This window comes from Pelobates fuscus, chromosome 11, assembly GCF_036172605.1.
Source record: "Pelobates fuscus isolate aPelFus1 chromosome 11, aPelFus1.pri, whole genome shotgun sequence".
Taxonomy (NCBI): domain Eukaryota; kingdom Metazoa; phylum Chordata; class Amphibia; order Anura; family Pelobatidae; genus Pelobates; species Pelobates fuscus.
In genome coordinates this window covers 14982915-15002230 of record NC_086327.1, presented here as the reverse complement: position 1 = coordinate 15002230, position 19316 = coordinate 14982915, and the positions used below count along the sequence as shown (strand labels likewise).

General features: G+C 38.1%; 1 protein-coding gene across 1 annotated transcript in view; it reads left to right on the top strand.

The window, feature by feature from the left end:
• Window positions 1-18895, top strand: part of LOC134577336 (B-cell receptor CD22-like) — a 39302-nt gene extending 20407 nt beyond the window's left edge. Inside the window, exons 4-11 of the mRNA XM_063436041.1 lie at window positions 2313-2606; window positions 7459-7722; window positions 11410-11658; window positions 13263-13356; window positions 15025-15085; window positions 15582-15658; window positions 16422-16491; window positions 17917-18895. Coding sequence (XP_063292111.1) covers window positions 2313-2606; window positions 7459-7722; window positions 11410-11658; window positions 13263-13356; window positions 15025-15085; window positions 15582-15658; window positions 16422-16491; window positions 17917-18048 — 1241 coding nt within the window. The 3' untranslated portion in view covers window positions 18049-18895. The remainder of the gene's footprint in view (window positions 1-2312; window positions 2607-7458; window positions 7723-11409; window positions 11659-13262; window positions 13357-15024; window positions 15086-15581; window positions 15659-16421; window positions 16492-17916) is intronic.
• The last annotated feature ends 421 nt before the right edge of the window (window positions 18896-19316 follow it).

Here is a 19316-nt window from a genome sequence, read left to right as displayed (position 1 = left end):
TAAGAGGCGGATTTTTGGAACCCGCATATGAAAACCTGAGAAAGAATAGGGCATGTCCTATCGACTAAAGAAATGTTTATGTGGTGATTTATAGTTTATTCACGTCTTATCTGATTTTATTTTTATGTTATAAATTAAAATATACCAGGGAGGACAGTGTGTCCACGCTATATTGATTATTCTATTCACTCCAAGATATGTCGGTGTAGAAAAGTATGTAAGGAGTGTCACTCTTTTGTTTTTAAAGATGCAATGGAGACAGGGCCTACAAACTGTTACTATATCTTCCAATGTTTCAATGTAATGTGTTTTCACTGTACTGTTCTACCTTGGCATAAATAAAGAATTTAAAAAAAAAAAAAAAAAAACTGTAGCCCCTTAGCCGCCGCAGCTTGGCTAGGGTCTCCCTGTCCCTTATCACCCTGGACCAAACTCCCGGATCCAGCTCCCAGTGAGAAGACCTCTCCTCTAAGAGAGTATAGCAGTGTAGCTCTTACAAGAGCTTGTGATTATAGCAATTATAGCAATTCAAAGAACAGTCCCAAGAGCAGGGATTTTAGCTGGTATAGCTTTCCCCTACAAGCACGAGACAAGGCTCTGTGTTGAGGGTAAACTGGAACTCGTTTATTGGTAGCCACAACTGGCCTTATATGCAGGTCCCCATGCCTGAGAGCAGACTACAGTAAAAACATACACACAATTACATTGGCTCTCAGGTCCAGGACACTCCCACATAAAACAAGATAATCCCTCCTCTGTGCCTGGGAGATAATTGAGTCAAGCACTGTATTAAATTATCTCCAGGGACAGAAAACATAAAAAATCCTTTAAAACACACAAAACCCCCACAAAAGGTACATCCCCTGATAGCCTCGATCAGGGTGACCAACAAATCCCCAAATCACCCAATCACCCAGATTGGTTCAGGGGTTAAGGAATTTCCTAGAATTCATAATTTGACTGACCGCACGAATGGTCCCATGCTCAAAACAGTTCCAGAGAATCAGTGCTTGCGGTTGGTCTAGTACGGTAGTTTAAAAAACGAACAAACTATCGAACATAGTCAATGTTTTTACCCTGCAGCTTGTTTTCACTGTTGTGGGAACGTTTCCACCAAACAGTGCCCTTCTAAGTTGTGTAGAACCGAACGCGGGCGATCCTGGAAGTCCAGCAGTTTTCTGGAGTTTCAGTGTCTGATGATCAGGGGGCCCATTGGGTAGTCCATGCACTTAAAGTCACTCAATAGCATATATTTTCAGGGGACAGGTCGTGCACTGCTGCCCTTTAACAGTGCGACTGGACCCCTGTAATTTCAGCAGTGCTGGAAGGAAGTGACAGCCGGTTACTTTATTCCAGAAAATACAGAGCTGCGTGGGAGGAAAAGGCAGTAGGGTGGGGTATGTATGTGTCTATATGTCAGTATGTATGTGTGTGTGTGTATGTATGTCAGTGTGTGTGTTTGTGTCTGTATGTATGTATGTCAGTGTGTGTATCTGTATGTATTTCACTATGTGTGTGTATGTCTGTGTTTTAGAATGTGTGTGTCAGTGTGTGGGTGTCTCTGTGTATCACTGTATGTGTATATTTGTGTGCGTGTGTGTGTGTATCTGTGTGTCCTTTTGTGTCAGTGTGTGTATTTGTGTGCCAGCATGTGTGTTCGTGTCTGTTTGTATTCTATGTCAATGTGTCTGAGTGTCTGTGTATCTGTGTGTGTGTCAGTGTGGTTATATGTGTGTGTGTACATCTGTGTGTAAGTATGTGTAATTGTGTTTGTCTGTGTGATTGACTCCCACTAGCCTCAGCCAGCTGAATTGACCTCAGGGAAGCCACTCCCCTGCATTTAAAATGTAGGTAACAAGAGGTTGCTTTAAAATGTGCACACTTTGCATATGTGTCTGTGTATCTACCTGTTTGTTTGTCTGTATGTACGTCTATGTATCTATCTGTGTGTCAGTATGTGTATCCATGTGTCAGTGTGTGCCCCTTTGAATCTGTGTGTGTCTGTGCATCTATATGTGTGTCAGAGTTTGTATCTGTATGTTTGCCATTGTGTGCTTCTGTGTGCCTGGGTATCTGTATGTGTATTAGTGTGTGTCTTTATCTATCTGTGTGTTTGTCTGTATGTATGTCTATGTATCTATCTGTGTGTCAGTATGTGTATCTGTGTCACTGTGTGCCCCTGTAAATCAGTGTCTGTGTATCTGTATGTGTGTCAATGTATGTATGTGTGTCTGTGTATCTGCATGTGTGCCTGTGTGTATCTGTGTATTCAGATGTGTAATCAAAACAAACTTTTTAAACTTTATCTTCAGAGAAACCTCATGATCCAGTTATTCAGTGGAGTGGAGACATGATTGATGGACAACCGATCACCATTACCTGCCAAGTGGAACATACCTGTTGGTCCAACCCTCCTACTATCGGATGGAACAAACGTGGTCAGCATGGCAACACATATCAAAGTAACTTCACCGCTGGAGGATGGAAATCTGTATCAGAGCTAATCTATACTCCTTCATCTAATGACCATAATACTCTGATAATGTGCTCAGCTGTTCATCACAATGTAATAATAAGTCTGAGTTCTACCAGGCTAAACATCAAATGTAAGTACTATACAGTAACACGAAATTAAACAGTAATAACTAAAGTGAATGTTAAACTCTAAAACAAAAGAGCATTAATCACTAGAACAAATAAACATTCCATATGTTCAGGTGTGTTGTTAGGTGACAAAAAAATCAGGGGCTTCAGACCAAGTACATTTTATGCCCCACATATATATTTACTTAAGTTCCTAACTTAACGTATTGTGTAAACCTGCATTTATACATTTCACACCTCCTGTATTATCCCACACCATTCTGTATTAACCCCGTCCATGCTGTTTTATCCACCCCATTCTGTATTAACCCTGCCCCTGCTGTATTATCCCACACCATTCTGTATTATCCCTGCCCCTGCAGTATTATCCCACACCATTCTGTATTAACCCTGTCCCTGCTGTATTATCCCACATCATTCTGCATTAACCATGTCCCTGCTGTATTATCCCACACCATTCTCTATTAACCATGCTCCTGCTGTATTATCCCAACCCATTCTGTATTAACCCTGCCCTTGCTGTTTTATCCCACACCATTCTGTATTATCCTTGCCCCTGCTGTATTATCCCACTTCATTCTATATTAACCCTGCCCCTGCTGTATTATCCCACACCATTCTGTATTAACCCTGTATCTGCTATATTAGCCCACACCATTCTGTATTAACCCTGCCATATTATCCCACACATAGAAACATAGAAACATAGAATGTGACGGCAGATAAGAACCATTCGGCCCATCTAGGCTGCCCAATTTTCTAAATACTTTCATTAGTCCCTGGCCTTATCTTATAGTTAGGATAGCCTTATGCCTATCCCACGCATGCTTAAACTCCTTTACTGTGTTAACCTCTACCACTTCAGCTGGAAGGCTATTCCATGCATCCACTACCCTCTCAGTAAAGTAATACTTCCTGATATTATTTTTAAACCTTTGTCCCTCTAATTTAAGACTATGTCCTCTTGTTGTGGTAGTTTTTCTTCGTTTAAATATAGTCTCATCCTTTACTGTGTTGATTCCCTTTATGTATTTAAATGTTTCTATCATATCCCCCCTGTCTCGTCTTTCCTCCAAGCTATACATGTTAAGATCCTTTAACCTTTCCTGGTAAGTTTTATCCTGCAATCCATGAACCAGTTTAGTAGCCCTTCTCTGAACTCTCTCTAAAGTATCAATATCCTTCTGGAGATACGGTCTCCAGTACTGCGTACAATACTCCAAGTGAGGTCTCACCAGTGTTCTGTACAATGGCATGAGCACTTCCCTCTTTCTACTGCTAATACCTCTCCCTATACAACCAAGCATTCTGCTAGCATTTCCTGCTGCTCTATTACATTGTCTGCCTACCTTTAAGTCATCAGAAATAATCACCCCTAAATCCCACCATTCTGTATTAACCCTGTCCCTGCTGTATTATCTCACACCATTCTGTATTATCCTTGCCCCTGCTGTATTATCCCACTTCATTCTATATTAACCCTACCCCTGCTGTATTATCCCACACCATTCGGTATTAACCCTGTATCTGCTATATTATCCCACACCATTCTGTATTAACCCTGCCATATTATCCCACACATAGAAACATAGAATGTGACGGCAGATAAGAACCATTCGGCCCATCTAGTGTGCCCAATTTTCTAAATACTTTAATTAATCCCTGGCCTTATCTTATAGTTAGGATAGCCTTATGCCTATCCCACGCATGCTTAAACTCCTTTACTGTGTTAACCTCTACCACTTCAGCTGGAAGGCTATTCCATGCATCCACTACACTCTCAGTAAAGTAATACTTCCTGATATTATTTTTAAACCTTTGTCCCTCTAATTTAAGACTATGTCCTCTTGTTGTGGTAGTTTTTCTTCTTTTAAATATAGTCTCCTCCTTTACTTTGTTGATTCCCTTTATGTATTTAAATGTTTCTATCATATCCCCCTTGTCTCGTCTTTCCTCCAAGCTGTACATGTTAAGATCCTTTAACCTTTCCTGGTAAGTTTTATCCTGCAATCCATGAACCAGTTTAGTAGCCCTTCTCTGAACTCTCTCTAATGTATCAATATCCTTCTGAAGATACGGTCTCCAGTACTGCGTACAATACTCCAAGTGAGGTCTCACCAGTGTTCTGTACAATGGCATGAGCACTTCCCTCTTTCTACTGCTATTACCTCTCCTTATACAACCAAGCATTCTGCTAGCATTTCCTGCTGCTCTATTACATTGTCTGCCTACCTTTAAGTCATCAGAAATAATCACCCCTAAATCCCACCATTCTGTATTAACCCTGTCCCTGCTGTATTATCTCACACCATTCTGTATTAACCCTGTACCTGCTGTATTATCCCACACCATTCTGTATTAACCCTGTCCCTGCTATATTATCCCACACCATTCTGTATTAACCCTTCCCTTGTTGTACATACCATACACCATTCTGTATTAACCCTTCCTCTCCTGTACATACCATACACCATTCTGTATTAACCCTTTCCTTGCTGTACATACCACACACCATTCTGTATTAACCCTTCCCTTGTTGTACATACCACACACCATTCTGTATTAACCCTTTCCTTGCTGTACATACCACACACACCATTCTGTATTAACCCTTTCCTTGCTGTACATACCACACACCATTCTGTATTAACCCTTCCCTTGTTGTACATACCATACACCATTCTGTATTAACCCTTCCTCTCCTGTACATACCATACACCATTCTGTATTAACCCTTTCCTTGCTGTACATACCACACACCATTCTGTATTAACCCTTCCCTTGTTGTACATACCACACACCATTCTGTATTAACCCTTTCCTTGCTGTACATACCACACACCATTCTGTATTAACCCTTCCCTTGTTGTACATACCACACACCATTATGTATTAACCCTTTCCTTGCTGTACATACCACACACCATTCTGTATTAACCCTTCCCTTGTTGTACATACCATACACCATTCTGTTTTAACCCTGCCTCTCCTGTACATACCATACACCATTCTGTATTAACCCTTTCCTTGCTGTACATACCACACACCATTCTGTATTAACCCTTCCCTTGTTGTACATACCATACACCATTCTGTTTTAACCCTGCCTCTCCTGTACATACCATACACCATTCTGTATTAACCCTTCCCTTGTTGTACATACCATACACCATTCTGTTTTAACCCTGCCTCTCCTGTACATACCACACACCATTCTGTATTAACCCTTCCCTTGTTGTACATACCATACACCATTCTGTTTTAACCCTGCCTCTCCTGTACATACCATACACCATTCTGTATTAACCCTGCCTCTGTAGCATTCAGCCCAAACTTGTAGCATTAAACCTCCATCCACTGCATTAAAACCTTGCACCAAACTAATTCCCTCACTGTGCTATTCTTAGCTCCAAATAGGGAGCATTAAAGTTGTACTGTCACAATTTACAAAATTGAAGGTGTTATTTGTCTCTCTTAGTGTCTTATATTATGTGTTGGCAAAGCTTTATAATTGTTTTACACAGAGACGGATTAAGGATATCCAGGGCATTAGGCAGAATGCCAGATTGAGAAAGTGCACTTTCTAGAGCTCTGGACTAATTTCAGTGCTGTGTGTGTGAACATGTGTGCTGGCTGACATAAAATACTTGCCCTCTCTCACTAATGTAAGAGTTCAGGAGGCAGATGGTAATGTGTGTGGCATTGTTTGTGAATTTGTGTAATAGTGTATCTGTCTCTATGTGGCTGTGTATGCATGAATTTGTATTTAATTGTGTTTGGCCATGTAAGAAAGTGTGTATATAAGTGAGTGGGTGAAACACTGGGAGAAATGAGATGTGCTGGGGGATATTCAGATTTCAGCATATGAGGGGCTGACAGTGTGGGGGCAGCAGCTTAGTCGGGCTCCCAGCATCATAACAGTGTCCGAGTGCAAGGGAGTGGATCCCACAGAGTTATTTACTAAAGTGAGAATTCAAAGTGACTTCAATGTGAATTTCAAATTTCATGCCACAGTAAATGAGGTGAAAGCGTAGCTGGCTTAGAGAATGGTTCCATTACGGCTATGTTGACCCTCACTTTGAAATTCACTTTCAATTCTCACTTCAGCAAATAACCCTGCCAGTGTCAGAGAAGTGGGCAGGTTACCAGATAAACATTTTGGCAAGTGAAGACGATACTGGAAACGTTACACTCCTTTTCTCGAAGAATCCATGGGAGGGATTTAGCAGAGCAGACTAAATTGGCTTTAGAAGGTTTTACTGGTTTTGAATTACCAGTTAAATACTGATCATAGAGTCTTCCTTTGTGGGTTATATGACTTAATGCAGAAAATCTTCATTAGTCAGCTTTAGCCACAAAGTGTAAAATGGAAAAAGGAAATGGAATTTTTGCCGCTTGTGTATTGCATGTTTAGCAGTTAGAACTCCCCAAGCCAGAGTCACTTTCTTCTACTGGTATAGTGCATGTAAAAAGGAGATGCAGGGAAGCAGCGTCTGTAATAGTGTTTTTAGATCTGAAACAGTACAGGAAATGAGAGGAGAAAACGTAATATAGTGTAGTATATTTTGGATTCAAATGCAATCCAAAATATACTACACTATATTATGTTTTCTCCTCTCATTTCCTGTACTGTTTTGGATCTAAAAACACTATTACAGGCGCTGCTTCCCTGCATCTCCTTTTTACAAAGTGTAAAATGTCATCATGGACATATTATGTTTTCTTAATTTGTTATCATCAATGTCATATATTGTAATTTAATACATAAGCAATCTCAAAAACATACTAGTAATGTATACAGAGATTAACAAATACACTTGTATATACTGAAGCAATGTATTCTTCTCTGAACAGATTCTCCAAAGAATGTAACAGTTCTAATTACTGAAAAACAAGAAATCATGGAGGAAGATAATATGACGTTATTATGCGACAGCAAATCGAATCCTGTTGCTACATCCTACAAATGGTACAAGGGAACCGAAAAGATCACTACGTCATATGAAACAAAGCAGATCTTAGTTACAAACGTGAGCTTTGAAAATAAAGTGTTTTCATGTCTTGCAAAGAATGAGATTGGGACCGGAGAATCGGATCCAACAGAGATACCGGTGCAATGTATGTATACAGACAACATCTACGTTTATATGAGAAGTATATGAAAAGACTGTGACTTTCTAATGTATTCGTGATTTTATTATTTTTTTTTAATTAATTGCAGAGATCACAATTGCAATTAAGGCAATAAGAAAGGTTTGTAAATTACCATATATCTAAAGTCGTGTTGCCTCATGCAGTTTGTACTAACACATAGGTGGTAATGATGAAAAAAGTATACATTCTACTTTATAATAATGTTTGCCTACATATTGATTATGTATGGTTCCAGGGATATTGAGTAGGACATTTACCCTATCCTTGACTGAAACATTCTGCCGGCACATATAAGATAGAAACCCTTTATTTTATTTTTTTTAAATGGGAATATAACCAAATGATTCCTAATCACCATAATGAGCACAACAATACCTTCAAAAAGTTTTCTGAGAGATAGTTAGCTTCCATCACATAACCCAGCTATATTCCCCTGTTGCCTCTTGGTTCATCAATAGTTTAAGAGAGAGAGAAGACCCATATGGGATCATTTGAGGTTTGGGAAATTTGCACTGACTAGTAACCAGACAATATTAGGTGTTGTATAAACATCAAGACTAAGCATAGTCATGTTCACATGGATGCTACTGGTTTTTATCAAGAAGATTGTATCCAGCTGTTTCTTGTATAATCTTGTATAGTATAGCATTGTATTTCACACACTCCAATTATTACTCCACCTTTTTTTTCTTGTGATTAGAATAATGCCGTATTGGCATTATTCTCTATGTCCCCCATAAATAAACGCTCAAAAACATTTTTCAATGAAGTTTTACTTACCTTTATCCTGTGCAGGCTCAAGTTCCCTGGCACTGTTAGGTATAACCCCATCTGATGTCACAGGAGCCACCTCTACGTCCAATCAAAGGGTTCTCATAGAGTACATTTTACCGGCTCACACTGCATGCATACGCTTTGAGCTGGAAAGAGAAGAATGAGTGGGAGGTTGGGGAATTAAAAAATATAGCAGAGGGGATAGGGAAGAAAGAGAGCTAATAGTGTTAAAGGGAGGGGAGATAAGAGCTTCTACCTTGCAACTGTGTCTGCAAGGGAGAAACATTAATGTCTCTTGGCAGCGTGCAGTGCGACATTCTTTATGCACATCGTCAATATCTCTGGATGTGCAGTGCACCGCTCATTCAGACTCCTACCACCAAGACCACTTCAAAAAGCAGAGGTGGTCATGGTAGTTGGAGTAACCCTTTAACAAAAAGTCTTGACATATTTTGTAACATTTCCAAAGGCATATCTGAAAATAAATTCAACATACAAAAGCTTTTTAACCTTGCTTACCATATCTTAATCGACATGTTTATTTTTCTTCCAGATCAAATTTAGTGCTTAGCGGTGTGAATACAAATGACTGAGTTGTTATACAATTCTGATATATTGAGACCTACACTAACTTCGAATGATAGCTGAAGTTTAGGGAGGGGATATTTTTTGCTGTTTAAGACTCTTTAAAAACAATGAAAATGGGATTGCTTGTGTCTGATCCTTAAAGAGAAACTATAGTGCCAGAAATACAAACTCGTTTTCCTGACAGTAAGGCGTCCATTAAGACCACTCTCCGTGGTACAGAAGAGGTTTAAATCTGTCACTTTCCTGGGTTCAGCGCCGATGTCCTTCGATGCTGGCTGTGTCCACACTCTCTCCTTCCCAGCCGACGTCAGCCAGCGGGGGAGACCTAATGCACGTGCGCACCAATGGCCGCACTCGCATTAGGATTTCCCCATAGGAAAGCATTATTGAAGAGTTCTTCACCTACATCCAGGCTTGAGTTATTGGATGTAGAGGCACACTTACTTTTATCTGATTGCCAGGCGTCTCAATGTTGCCATTGGGTTTTATTTTATTTTTTCCAGTAAAGCAGTGCAGCACACGACAAACAGCGACAGAGTTATCCCCTGAAAAAGGCATAAGTTTCACCAAAACTTTGTCTTACAAATCACTTGGTGTTCATATGCTTCTATTTGAAACTTTTATTCTTTATTTTTTGCTAGTACATCTTTTGTTTTTGTGTTTATTAGACTGGCACTGGCCTATTTGTAGAGAGACTTTAGAGAGCGCTGGTAGGGCTAGCGCCCTATGTTAAGAGTTATGTATCTATATGGTGTGCGTTCTACTACAGTATTTCTACCAAATGTATTACTCTTAAGGAACTGCAAGACTTGAGCACTTATAAGTTTAATTTCGCTAGCAATGCTTGACTTGAAGGACCTTAGTTTTGATCTCATTATGCTTGTTAAACTGCAGTAACATTTAGTACACAGCTAATGGTATATCTGTGTGTTTCTTTGGAGCAATTTTTCTCAGGGTCAGATTACTTTTTATTTTATTATTGCGAATGAGTTACTAAATAGCATGTTGGTATAACGTTGCATTACCTCTCTCCCAACCCCGAGTCAGGCCATGGTAAATTGGCCGGATTATCTGTTTAACATTACAGCGCTGGAGAGTTTCTCAAAAAAGTATATTTTCACTTTATCAGTCAACAACAAGCAATGTGGACTTGTACATTGATATTAATCTGATACTTTTTGGCTGACACAGTTCAATTAAATTTAATTAGATAAAGTAGCAAACACTCACCTTTGTAGGAAGGTGCAGAAACTTTGTTCCAGTAAAACCTATTGATATGTAGCACAAAAAAACTGTCGATCCCTCCACTCTATATGAAACAGCAATTCGATTTATTAGCTCCACAAACACAGCAATATTTCGACCATGAGAGGTCTTCATCAAGCTAGTTTAGTTAGGTTGTTGATTAGAGGATAAATCTGATTGCCTGTCGCGGTTGCCGGCCCGCCGCGTGGCACGACCGTGCCCGACCGGCACAGCCTCACCGACAGCACGAGCTTACCTGCTCGTCGGCGAGCCGACAACCACTTCCCCACATCTTCCGGGCGTCGCGCCCAAATCCAAAATGGCGCTGACCGCGTGGTCGCGTCTAGTCCTAGCTCCGCCCCCGAAGTTTATACTGACGTGCACGTGATGTCACGACGTCAACGCGCACACACATTTTGGGGTCAGAGGTCGCCCTCTTACCAATCAGAGCATAGAGAGGGTTATTTAAATCCCTGACTCACCCTAGTACCTTGCCCTGTTGTGGTTTCCTGTTCCTGGTTTCCTGGAAGTGCTTTATCTTTGTGAATCTGATTTCCTGGTATCCTGATCTTGGCTTTTCCCTGGTTATTCTGAATTGTGGTTTCCCTGACTTGGCTTGTGTAAACGGTATTGTGTATATTCTGGATTCCTTGACCTTGGCTTTCCCTTTGACCATTCTCTGTCTCTAGCGTATTAGTCCGGCCATTCTAAGGTTCGGTTTACGCTCTGTCCTTTTATTTTCCTTTTCTTTCCTATGTATATGTTTACATAGTTTCTGCGTGCTGGACCACACTAGTAGTCGTGACATTGCCATTATAGAGTCAAGATGGAATTATTTAACTTTTTGTTGCATAATTGGAGTTGGCTACAAACTTCTTTTTTCAACCTAGACTGCTATGTAACTATGTAACTATGTAAATAAATAACAAATACATTGTGCTTGAAGGCTAACAATTTAAGAACTTGGCCACACTAGATATTTATATTTATTATGCATATTAAAATCATATAATTGTTTTTTTTTTATTACTCTCTGTTTTACAGATGTGGCAAAAAATGTTACAGTCACTGTTGATAATAAAGATGGAATGATTACAATGAAATGTGATTTCTTGAGTAGCAGGCCAAACGTAACACATTTCACATGGTATAAGAATGACATGCGGCTAAATGAAACAGAACAAGTGTTGACAATGCCTAATAATGCATTAAACTCTGGGGAATATCACTGCATTGCCCATAACACGATTGGAGGATCCTTACCTTCTACAAAGAGAAACATCATTTCTAGTGGTTAGTATTTGCAAAATAAAACTCAATTTCTAACTTCTGATAAGTGTGTGTGTTTAAGTATGTTTGCATGTGTATATGAGTGTACGCATTAGTAAGGCTATGTTATGCCCTTACAAATGGGAATTCTATAAGTCATAACACTGAGTGCTCTCAAATATAGTGACTTGAACCTTTCAATCTAAGAGCATGGCCACTGGAAGAACAGCTGCATTTGCAAGGGGTAAAGCTGCAAATCCCTCCCATAGTTCCATGAAGTCTGGGAGCTGTGCCCCCTCCGTGACCAAGTCTATATATTGTGGCTGGCTGAAGATCGGTGTACTGATGGCAGAGCTCTCTCCTCCATACTTCTTCCAATTCCCATGTACTTACAGACAGTGGTTGTGATACAATAACAACATATTTAAAGGGACACTCCACACGCCTAAAACACTTGTGTAAGAGCTTGTCCTCTTGTTTCATTTTACACAAAGTGCAGATTCAATAGAAATTGGCACTTTCATAAACTAACCTTGTCAATCAGACAATCGGTCCTGTTACTATACAAAATAGCAAAGCACTAAACAGGTACAGATCACTATGTGTCACATGTGGCCAGAAAAGTGCAGGGTGATAAATAAGTGGTAAATTGCATAGAAAAAATATTTTTAATGAATCACAAAATATGAGAAATACACATAGATATAAAGTGCAAAAGCAGACAATAAAATACATTAGAAAAGTCACAAAAACCCTAATGTGCTCACTATACTATTCTATTAGATAAGAGAACAAAGGGTATACTAATCTTGGAGCGGGAGACTTACAAACCCCAACGTTTCGCCACATGGCCGTCTTCTGGGGGGATCTCAGTCCTGTTACTTCCTGGTTGTTTAGCTCAGTGGAGCTAAACTCAAGAGGCAGCAATTACCCAGAGCACCTGCCTTGCAAAAACTTCTCATTGAGCTGCATTGGGAAGTCTGTGATTGGACAGCCACAGAAAGTCTAGGCTGGGTTTGAACGGGTTGGGGGTTGCAAAGGCTGGAGATCTGCAGCCTTTTCAAACTATTTAGATATAACCTCAGTGAAAAAATGCATAAGTAAATGCATGCATATTTTCATTGTGGTATATATACTAAACTGATTTAGTAAAAAAACAAAAAAAAACATTTTCCATTGGAGTTTTTCTTACGTACCATTCGTCGATAATCAAGAGCAGTTTTTGAAGAGATATTTATACTGTCCTGGGCACTCACTCACCCCCTATTTCTCTTCATAAATCACAAGGATTGCTCTATTTCACCACCCTCTACGGCAGACTTCCCTAAACTCCGGCCCCCTATATGTTGCTGAACTACAACTCCCATGATTCTATGAATGACATAGGCTGAGAATCATGGGAGTTGTAGTTCAGCAACATCTGGAGGGCCGGAGTATGGGGAAGCCTGCTCTATGGTAAGGGTGAAAAGATTCAACGTATCAACGTATTATTAGAATTCAGAAACGTTTTGCAGATGTCTCATTTACCTGAAATCGTCTTTGCAAACCATTCAGCCTCAGACTAAATTCTGATATGGCTCACTTATTGATGGAATAGTTTTGTGCTTTTTTTTTTTGTTTGTTTTTAGCTGAAGAGCAGAATACTTTACCTCTAATCCTGGGATCCTTGGCTGGAGTTATTGTGTTATTGCTGCTGATATTGGTTCTACATATTTATATCAGGTATGTCGTAATCGCTTTTTAACTATATCATGTAATTATTCAAGAACATAAGGGGTTTTCATTAAACTCCAAATTTTTGCAAATTAAAATTGAATGGCAAAAAAAATAACATTTTTCATTTCCTAGTTTATACAGTTTAGTATACATTTATTAAAATTATTTATTTATTTCCAGTCTTTCATTTCTTTCTTTCTTTATTATTGTGATCTGCTACTTGCCATTAAAGTGACGTTTTAGATGACACCACGGAATTCGTGGAAGAATTTTGGCAATTCGTGTTTCTTATTTAAAATTCCAAATATGACCAAAGAGAAATAAAAAAAATAAAACATAAATATGATTTATGCTATTCATTTCTACATTGTTAATTTAGCAAGTGTGTACATTTTGGCTGCTATTTTTACCAAGGCTATCCGATTACACCTGCTTACCCGAACTTTCAAAAAATATAAAGTGTGATTTATTTTCTATATATTTGTGGTCTGGGACAATAAGCCGAGTTAGTTATAGTAGTGGTGGTAGAAGACGGTTGAGATGTTCCAAAACCTAAGTTCGATTAGACCTGTAAAAAGATTGCCCACCAAAATTGAATGGCTTTATAAAGGCAGTATCAGCCCGGATAGTCTGGATAACCCCTCCCACAACTTTAGGCTCCGCTTGTGGCTCAGCCTTTCTATATATAATTCTATATATAAATGCTTTTTAAAATATAATTTATTTTGATAAGAGAAAATGTAAAAACAGCAAATATTTTACTAAATTTGTTAATACTACAGGTAATAAAGTTAATCTAATATTACAATCTTCAAGCAAAAATTATGCAATTTCACTTATTTTTCAAAATGCAAATCTGTCACCTGAAATCTTCCTTACAGAAATTGGTCTTTCGAACAAATAGAATATTTGTCTATTTATCTGAAAATAATAGTATTAAAACATCTATTTGAAAGAAACCAATTCATAATCAGAACCTTACATGACCACTATAGCTCCAGGAAAACATACTCGTTTTCCTGGCACTATAGTGCCCTGAGGGTGCCCCCACCCTCAGGGCCCCCCTCCCGCCGGGCTTACCTCTTTACCTCTTTCTCCAGCTCCGGGCGAGGTACTCTTCTCCTCCTCTTCTCCTCCTTCTCGTCATCGGCTGAATGCGCATGCGCGGCACGATCCGCGCGCACATTCAGCCAGTCCATAGGAAATCATTCTCAATGCTTTCCTATGGACGCTAGCGTCTTCTCACTGTAAAATCACAGTGAGAAGTGCGGAAGCGCCTCTAGCGGCTGTCAATGAGACAGCCACTAGAGACTGGATTAACCCTATTATAAACATAGCAGTTTCTATGAAACTGCTATGTTTATAGAAACAAAGGTTAATCCTAGCTGGACCAGGCACCCAGACCACCTCATTAAGCTGAAGTGGTCTGGGTGCCTATAGTGGTCCTTTAATTTAACATACAGATCACTGTTAAATGACTCATGTAAAGTTTCCGAATTATATATAGTTTTATATATTCTTTCATCCTTTGCTAAGAGTTTGGAAGTATGCAATATTTTATAGTTTATGATGTGATATATAATCTAGCAATATTTCAGATAGGGTATAGAGTTTTGCAATTATTAAACAGAAACATTTGAGGGCACTTCATATAAGCTATGCAATTTTCAATAGAGAAAGACGCATCAAGCAAGAGTCTGCGATTCATGGGACCCTACCCAAGTTGCCAGTCAGAGTGAGTATTTACAAGTCAAGGATGGTGCTTCTTGTTATAAATCAGTCAAGTTTTACACTGTGTTTAGAATATTACAATCAGAGACAATATACCAGTATTATGCTTATATATTTTATACTTATATATAGCAAGGGAAAAAACAAATGTGGTTTGACCCACTTTCCATGCCTTTTGTTAGCTATAGTTATTAGCATACTGCATGGGGTAGTACTTGGTCAACAAGGTAGTAGGAAGTCCAGAAATGGTCAACTTCACAGTTAGAAGGAAGTAGCAGAAACTCCATTATGAGCCAATGGATGAATTGAGTTCATGAGGAATTTTATTTCAAGTAAAGATAATGAAAAATATACTCACAGACAAGCACTCATTTCATATCCTGATTATGTTGATGACATTTACAAGAAACTGCAACTGTGCTGGTAAACAATGACTCCATTTAAAGATAAAACACCCGTAGGATGGTTTGAATCTTTTTTTTCTTCATATTATGCAACAGAACCCTATTAGAGAAAACGGAGCACCAGACGATCATTTATATGTTGATGTAAGGAACGACTCTGACACCACAAAGCTGTAAGTTACTTTCACAGTCCATATATTTACAATACTCCCAATTAACAGAGCCTACACATGTCTGTATAATATATCATTTTTCCACAAGTTTAATTAAAATATTTGAAAAACATTTTAAGAATGTATTTAGGTACCGGTTAGATTAGGGGGCTCGACTTTTGTGTTTAGAACTCTAGCCATCTTTTAATACTTGTTTACATGCCTCTAGCCAGTTTTTCCTAAATAGAAAAAAATAAAAATTAAATAATAATAACAATAATAAAAAAGACTGACATAGTACTTGTGGACATCTCCCAAGGACAAACTTGCTATAATGTAAGGGCCATCTATTCTACTAATAAAAGTATGGACACATGTTTAGAGGTGCTTAGTCGGGGTGCAGTGATAACAGAAGCAAAGTCTGGCATAATGGATTTACTAAGCTGAAGACAGACTATTCTTAAACGTTGCTTTAAGATAACACCTTGACAAGAGGATAGATACACAACAGGAAATAATTTGGGGAATAAAATGCACACAGATATTAAGTGAGGGGGCAAGGACATTACAGCAGGGGTTCTGTTACTGTGTGGAGATGAAGATATAGAGAAATTCAGTTCCAACTTTTTATCTTGAAATTTTAGCTTATTTTTAAAGCATGCAATTTTTTTAAAATGACTTTTTCCATCTAACATACTCTTTGTCAGGCAAGTACATCCAGTTTGTATAGCATTTAGGGACTGCAATGATAACCCTCAATTTATTTGTTACCTATTCATTTCAGGCATTCTGCTAATAAAGACAAAACTCATCTCACAGGAGAGAACAGTCACGAGATTTACACCAATTACGAGGTAAGGTCTACATCTAGTCATAATTATAAATTCTATATTGAAATCATATATCAAAACAAATAAACTGTGCACTATTATCTTCATGGAAGGTTAGGCTTGGTAGTTACACTAAAATAATGAGCTCTTGGGAATAATAGCATATTTATTATTTATTTGTGTCTTATAAACATGTTAAGTTCTGTATAATGTCAGATGCTGTTCAGTGGTACATGTTGATGAGATTCTGTTCTTCTGCTGTCCTATGAGAGTGAGTGAATGTAACTGGTGATGAACTTGAGTCCATTTTCAAGCTACATTGCTATATTGCTATATAACTAGTATTAGGTCAGTATCAATGCAATCATGCATTGTCAACAATAGTACTGCTTGTTATAACTTTCATTGAACACTAGGTGGCTACTTACAATTATTTCAGAGATTTAAAAAAAAATGTTAAAGAAATACCCAATACATCATAACCACTATAGCACATTGTTTAATGGTTTGATGGCTTACATAGGGTCCACTGATACCACTCCCTTTCCCTTGCCTTCTAATCCTGAGAGCTAGGATCTTCTGGTAGCTCTCCTGAATTAAGTCTTGTAGTAAGGGACTATGTATTGCCTGAAGAAAGCTTATGGCTCTCATTAAGGCCGGGAACGGCTCTCAGCAGCCCTCGGTAAGAAGTCAACAGAAAAACTCTTTGACTACTTTCACTGCAGGGCACCAGAGCAATCCTGACCCCATAACTACTACAACATATTGAAGTGACTATGGAGTTTGGAGTGTTCCTTTAGATAAAGGAATTATATTACTCACTGAGAATGGGTCTTTAAATTATTATTTTCTCTTGTATTTAGTAAAACAGTTTCCATTTTATGATATGTAATAAATAATATAGATATTTATATCTCCCAGAGGAAAATACTGTGACTTGATACTGACATTTAGACATGAGCCGTGATTTGGTCATTGTCATAGAGTCTGCCAAGAACAGTAAAGTCCTAATATTATCATCATCTATAATGTGGAATATTAAAAACCTATCCTGAATGAGGTGTCCAATTTAGGATATTCTTCACTAGCTGATAATTAAGAGTCTCTCAATGGGTTACTGAGATTTAGCTCTTATTAAATCTAATTTAAGAATTTGCTTTTCCCTCCAGGTAGAAGGTCAGAACCTTACATGTTATAAATTAACGGAACCCAGGGGGTGATTGGGATTATAACTATTGTAATTTTACCCCTGAATAATCTTCATACATATTTTACCCCTAATTGTTATCTCCCAATATTCCTCAAAACCTCTTGCAAGCTTGAAAAAGGAAGCATTTACCCTATCTGTGCTTGATAAGTTGTCTTGTCTTGTTTTGTAACTGTAAATGTGGATATATAATTATCTAAAGTATGTTTTTTTTCTTTTTCATATTTTTTTTTTGTATATAGATTGGAAAAGACTGGGATCAAGATGAGGTTGAATATTCGGTGATTCAACATGCCAAGTCCGGAAGTCAGAAAAACACTATGTTGTATATAAGCCACACAGAAAGTTTGGAATATGCAACTGTGAAAAAATGATGTTAAACAGTGTGACTTTACTGTGTGAACACTTACTGGTTATACATTTCAAATGCAATGAAAGCTTATTCGTCACTGCAAGAATTCAAAGGGAATTCAACATGAATTTCAAATTTAAGGCCAGAGTTGCCAAATTGAAATCATAGCTGTATTAAAGATGTTTTCCAGTTTGGCTATTTTGACCTTAAATTTTAAATTCACTCTAAATTCCCATTTTAGTAAATAACCCTGATAATGTATCCATGAATACCTCCGGGGTGACATAACAATGGTGCATGGTAAATGCTCTGGATTTGATATAGTTTATTTGCTGATCAAAATAAATGACCAACAACGTTGCTCTGAGAAGGCTGATTGAAGTCTAGACTGTTGGAAGAATAACTTTAAAGAAGATATACTGTAGGAGAAATCCTCTAGCAATGGTGGTGGAAGAAGAACTTTAAAGAAGATATTCTGCAGGAGAAATCCTCTAGCAATGGTGGTTGAAGAAGAACTTTAAAGAAGATTTGCTGCAGGAGAAATCCTCTAGCAATAGTGGTTGAAGAAGAACTTTAAAGAAGATTTTCTGCAAGAGAAATCCTCTAGCAACGATGATAGAAGAAGAACTTTAAAGAAGATTTTGTGCAGGAGAAATCCTCTAGCAATGGTGGTTGAAGAACAACTTTACATAAGATATTTTGCAGGAGAAATCCTCTGGGAAAGGTGGTTTTGCATTTAGCGAGAGACTGGAAGACCTGATGAGAAATTTTATCTACTTCCTTTGATGAAGTATAGGAATGTAGAAATGTGACAACCTCAAAATATTTCCCTTCTTCTCTGCTGTGATGGGGCCTACTCTCGTTATCTCAAGGGTTTGACAGGAATTCAAAGTGTTTGCTATGGGAGTTTCAGGTGAACCGATTACTTGAAGATTTTTTTTTCCAATTTCTTAATGTTGGCAAAAAGAAAAATTGTAAAATAAAATAGAAGATTTGAAAAATGTGTTATTCGCTTTGAATTTGCTTTGAATTTGCAACAAGTAGTGACTAACCATGCTACTATCTAGTCTTGCTTATTTCAGGTACATAGTTTTACTCTTACATACCTTAATGCAGAGATATGAATTTTGTTTTTGACTCTAGTTTTGCACACTTTATTTTTCTGTGTATTCAGTTTTAATTTATTAAATATGTTACTGTTTTTCATTTTTAAGTGTTTTTTTTATTGATACATTTCAACCCTTTCAATCCAATTGTTTTGCTGACACTCCAGTGTCACACTGTAGTTTA